The sequence below is a fragment of the Mustelus asterias genome, unplaced genomic scaffold (genome assembly GCF_964213995.1).
Source record: "Mustelus asterias unplaced genomic scaffold, sMusAst1.hap1.1 HAP1_SCAFFOLD_1399, whole genome shotgun sequence".
Taxonomy (NCBI): Eukaryota; Metazoa; Chordata; class Chondrichthyes; order Carcharhiniformes; family Triakidae; genus Mustelus; species Mustelus asterias.
In genome coordinates this window covers 16,248-21,336 of record NW_027591344.1, presented here as the reverse complement: position 1 = coordinate 21,336, position 5,089 = coordinate 16,248, and the positions used below count along the sequence as shown (strand labels likewise).

Below are 5,089 nucleotides of genomic sequence, written 5' to 3'. Positions count from 1 at the left end.
GTTCTTGAGTCAGTTAATACGTGACCTCAGACTTTTGTATTTTCTTCCCGACAGAAGAAGGTGCAAGAGAGAATTTCCGGGGTGCATGGGGTCCTTAATTATTCTGACTGCTTTGCCGAGGCAGCGGGAAGTGGATGGGAGGTTAGTTTGCGTGATGGATTGGGCTACATTCACAACCTTTTGTAGTTTCTTGCGGTCTTGGGCAGAGCAGGAGCCATACCAAGCTGTGATACAACCAGAAAGAATGCTTTCTATGGTGCATTTGTAAAGGTTGGTGAGAGTTGTAGCTGACATGCCAAATTTCCTTAGTCTTCTGAGTAAGTCGAGGCGTTGGTGGGCTTTCTTATGTCGGCATGGGGGGACCAGGACGGGTTGTTGGTGATCTGGACACCTAAAAACTTGAAGCTTTCGACCCTTTCTACTTCGTTCCCGTTCCCGTTGATGTAGACTGTCTCTCGGTCACAGTCCCTCGCTTTGTTTCTTTCTCTCACAACATGCAACATTCCTGAGAAAATCCTCGTGTGTAAAGAATCAAAATATTTCTTGAAGTCCTGACCAGAACCCTCGGTGAGGAAGATTGGAGAAAGCTAGAGTACTGGACATATCGGATGAAACTATTCGCTCACTAATTGTTATCAGTCGGTGTGATTTGAGATGAAATCTGTCCACTGAATCTCATGTTATTTTGGAGAGTGTTTTACTCCGTTTCTCAGCCTCGGACTCATTCCGGGGCCTCTGGGAACTGCTTGGGCTCCAGGTGGGTGTCAGTCACTGGAAATCGCAGAGCTTTCATGGAGGGAATTCACTGCCAAGCTCAATCCCACCTTCACTTTAACCCAAGCAGCAGCAGCAGAGGTTCGCACTGACAGTCCCGTGTTACCGACTTTATCTTCCCACCAACAGACAAGTGGTTTGTAAACCCCCAATCCGCCCCCTCTCTTGGCAACGTTTCCCTCTTCCCCCGCACTCACACTCTCGGATTCAGCTCATGCAGCCACACTGTTACCTCTTGCCGGCTTCCTGTACGTTCCGAACAGCTTGTCCAAATGGGTAAAGTAAGGAGCATAGTTACATCGATGTTTCTGATGATGCAGGTCATGGAAGGGAGCTCCACCCAGGATGCCCAACGGGATGATATTGTGAGCGGACCAGGGGAGGTCGTAGCCACAGTGGTCCTCAACTGACAGCCACACGTTGAGGAGGAAGAAGGTCATCTCGCTCAGAGGATGACAGGACAGGAGGTGTGGAATGGAGACTGCCAGGAGCTGCAAGCTCAGGATCTCCCAGGCACTGGCATATTGCGCAGACAGCGAGTAGGTGCTGGCATGCTGGTGGTGGAGGCTGTGGAGCCAGCGGTAAAGCAAGGGTGCCTGATGGTGCAGCAAGTGCCAGAGGAAGAAGAGCAGATCAAAGAGCAGCAGGCACACAATCACATCAGTCAGCAGCTGGGATATGGATGGAGCCTGCAGCATCTGACGCTCCAGCCTCAGGCCTCGACACAGCAAGGTGACCGGGAAGATGAAGAGTGCGTGGTTGTAGTAGATCTTGGACAGGCTCCTCAGCACAGTGTCTGGCCGAATGCTGTGGGATGGCTTCAACTTGTAACGGTGGAAGAATGGCCAACGGGGTCCCATGGTGTCCAGCAGTAGGTAAGGGGCACAGGCCAGCAGGTTGGCAGAGAAAGAAAACAGCACCGGGAAGAAGGGTGAAGCCAACATGTCCTGGTGAGAATGCAGCTTGTCCCAAATGGGCTGGAGGAGCAGATCCTCAGCATACTGACAGCTCCCGTTCATAGTCCTTACTGAAGTGAGACTCAGTACTGTGATCAGCCTTTCAGTATTCCCCACTCTCCCATGAGAATAGAAATCCCAGACAACACTCGCCTCTAATGCTGAGAAACATAGCTTCAGAATAATCACAAACGTACAAACATTCGGGGATGTGAGCACTCCCACTGGAGTACTGACAATTAAAAAGCAGCCTGACCTGCATCAGATTTCCCCACTTAACTATTGTGCAAAATTTCCCAGAGCAGATACAGAAGATATCAACCAGTTCTTAAACTTTATTTATATCGTTTCAAGTCAAAAAGAGTCGGTTGTTATTTTGCCAAGTGCGTTCGCTGAGATTTGTATAATTTGTGTGCCAGTAAATGATTCATTAATGAGTTCATGTTTGAGTGTGCCCAGTGCATGAGGATGATATTAATGACCCGGTGACCTGGTGAGTCGGTCTCTCTGTAATGAGTTTCTCTCCATATATAAGCATTTATAGGAGCATATGAGCATTTAGAGAGGTTTAGTATGCTCAAGAATACTCAGCATGGCTTTGTCAAGGGCAGATCGTGCCTTACGAGCCTGGTGGAGTTCTTCGAAAATGTGACTAAGCACATTGACGAAGGGAAGGCGGTAGATGTGGTTTATATGGATTTTAGCAAGGCGTTCAATAAGGTCCCCCATGCAAGGCTTCTAGAAAAAGTGAGAGGGCATGGGATCCAAGGGGCTGCTGCCCGGTGGATCCAGAACTGGCTTGCCCAAAGGAGGCAGAGAGTGGGTATAGATGGGTCTTTTTCTAATTGGAGGTCGGTCACCAGTGGTGTGCCCCAGGGATCTGTTCTGGGACCCTTGCTGTTTGTCATTTTCATAAATGACCTGGATGAGGAAGCGGAGGGATGGGTTGGTAAGTTTGCCGATGACACGAAGGTTGGTGGGGTTGTGGATAGTCTGAAGGGATGTCAGAGGTTACAGAGGGACATAGATAGGATGCAAGACTGGGCGGACAAGTGGCAGATGGACTTCAACCCAGATAAATGCGTCGTGGTCCATTTTGGTGGGTCAAATGGGATGAAGGAGTACAATATAAAGGGAAAGACTCTTAGTACTGTAGAGGATCAGAAGGACCTTGGAGTCTGGGTCCATAGGACTCTAAAATCGGCCCCGCAGGTGGAGGAGGTGGTTAAGAAGGCGTATGGTGTGCTGGCCTTTATCAATCGAGGGATTGAGTTTAGGAGTCCGGGTATAATGATGCAGCTTTATAAGACCCTCGTCAGACCCCACTTGGAGTACTGTGCTCAGTTCTGGTCGCCTCACTATAGGAAGGATGTGGAAAAGATTGAAAGGGTGCAGAGGAGATTTACAAGGATGTTGCCTGGATTGTGTGGCATGCCTTATGAGGATAGGCTGAGGGAGCTCGGTCTTTTCTCCTTGGAGAGACGTAGGATGAGAGGAGACCTAATAGAGGTATACAAGATGTTGAGAGGCATAGATCGGGTGGACTCTCAGAGGCTTTTTCCCAGGGTGGAAATGTCTGCTACGAGAGGACACAGGTTTAAGGTGCTGGGGGGTAGGTACAGGGGAAATGTTAGGGGTAAGTTTTTCACACAGAGGGTGGTGGGCGAGTGGAATCGGCTGCCGTCAGTGGTGGTGGAGGCAAACTCAATAGGGTCTTTTAAGAGACTCCTGGATGAGTACATGGAGCTTAATAGGATGGAGGGTTATAGGTAGGACTACAAGGTAGGGATGTGTTCGGCACAACTTGTGGGCCGAAGGGCCTGTTTGTGCTGTAGTTTTTCTATGTTTCTATAAGAGATATTGGTGGTAAAGATTTTTAAAATTCATTTACAGGATGTGGCCAGGCCAACATTTATTGCCCGTCCCTAACTGCCCATCAGAAGGAATTGTCGAAAATACCTGAATCAAACGGCAGTGGAGACGATGATAAATACATAATCTCGCTCCCAGTGAGCTGGCAACAGATGGGAAAGATTTTGGTGGATGATTTATCTGGGAGCTGAGCTTTAACCTCTCTGCTCAGGAAATGGGATGGTTCGTGGTCCTGAGGTCCACAATATTTAATCACTGACCACACTGTCATTCCTACCAGCCCCCTTCCCCACCCCTCCCAGGCTGGGCACAACACGTCTACATCGCCTGTTCTCAACCTCAGGACATCGCAAAGCAGTTTACAACCAATTGTGGACTTCAGACGCACAGTCACTGCTGCAATGCAGGAAATGCAGCAGCCAGTTTGTGCACAGCAAGCTCCCACACAAACAGCAAGGCAATAGTGACCAGGTGATTGATTTTAGTGGCTGGTCGAGGGGTAAATATTGGCTGAACCTGTCCCTGGTCTTGCCATCGAAAGCTTCAACAGGGTCGCCTGAACTAACCTGACCCTCTATCGCATTCCAACCATTATCTTGCAATTGAGTCTGTGTCTATATATGCCAAGTTTGTGAACCCAACTTTCCACTCACCTGATGAAGGGGCAGCGCTCCGAAAGTTCGTGCTACCAGATAATCCTGTTGGACTTTAACCTGGTGCTGTGAGACTTCTTACTGTGTTCACCCCAGTCCATCTCCAAAAGAACTAGGGATTTCCAATGAAGCAGCATTGGGCCGATGTGGCTGGGAAAATAACTGAGTGAAGACATGTGGACAGAATACAACCCCTGCTTTACAGTGAAACTACTTCAGGTTTCCATTGTAGGTTCCGATGTCCACACTTATACTGAAACAATCCGGGTAAGAGTATAGTTTCCCCTCCCTGCCAATGGGGATACAGGGTGGTGGAGGGTATGTGATGTTTATACAGGCTGTTCCTGTTATTAGGGTGGATGTGAGTGCTGTAAAGCAGCAAGTGCACTCAGGACTTCCATCCACTCAGTACACATTCTCAAACAATGGATCCAATATTTCCTGATCAGGGAGAAGAGGTGTCTCATCTAAAGATTCTGTTCACATTTCTAGTCTTCAGTTATATAAACGCAATGATTACAGTGACTCGCCTCATATTCTAATGATCACAACCCAAAGTGCGGCACGTGCCTCTAAACAGCGCTCTCCATGTCCCAAAAACACAAAACTAACTCGGTCCATATTCATCTGCAAAACAGGGGGATGTGTTTTAAAAATAACTCGAAAGACAGTCATTAACGGGGCAAATCTGTCATCATCTCGGCATGTTTTGAATGTTGTTGATGCAGTTCCCCCCCCCCGCCCCTCTGCCTTTTAACCAAGCGGATCGGCACGGCTGTTGGCATTCTGGTAATAAAAACCACCAGCACAACTGGGCTGTGACAAACAACAAAA

General features: G+C 48.4%; 1 protein-coding gene across 1 annotated transcript; it reads right to left on the bottom strand.

Moving 5' to 3' along the window:
- Positions 1–986: 986 nt before the first annotated feature.
- Positions 987–1,793, bottom strand: LOC144488239 (cholesterol 25-hydroxylase-like protein). The gene has a single exon (XM_078206273.1). It carries the CDS (start codon positions 1,791–1,793, stop codon positions 987–989), a length of 807 nt encoding a protein of 268 aa, XP_078062399.1.
- Positions 1,794–5,089: the final 3,296 nt, after the last annotated feature.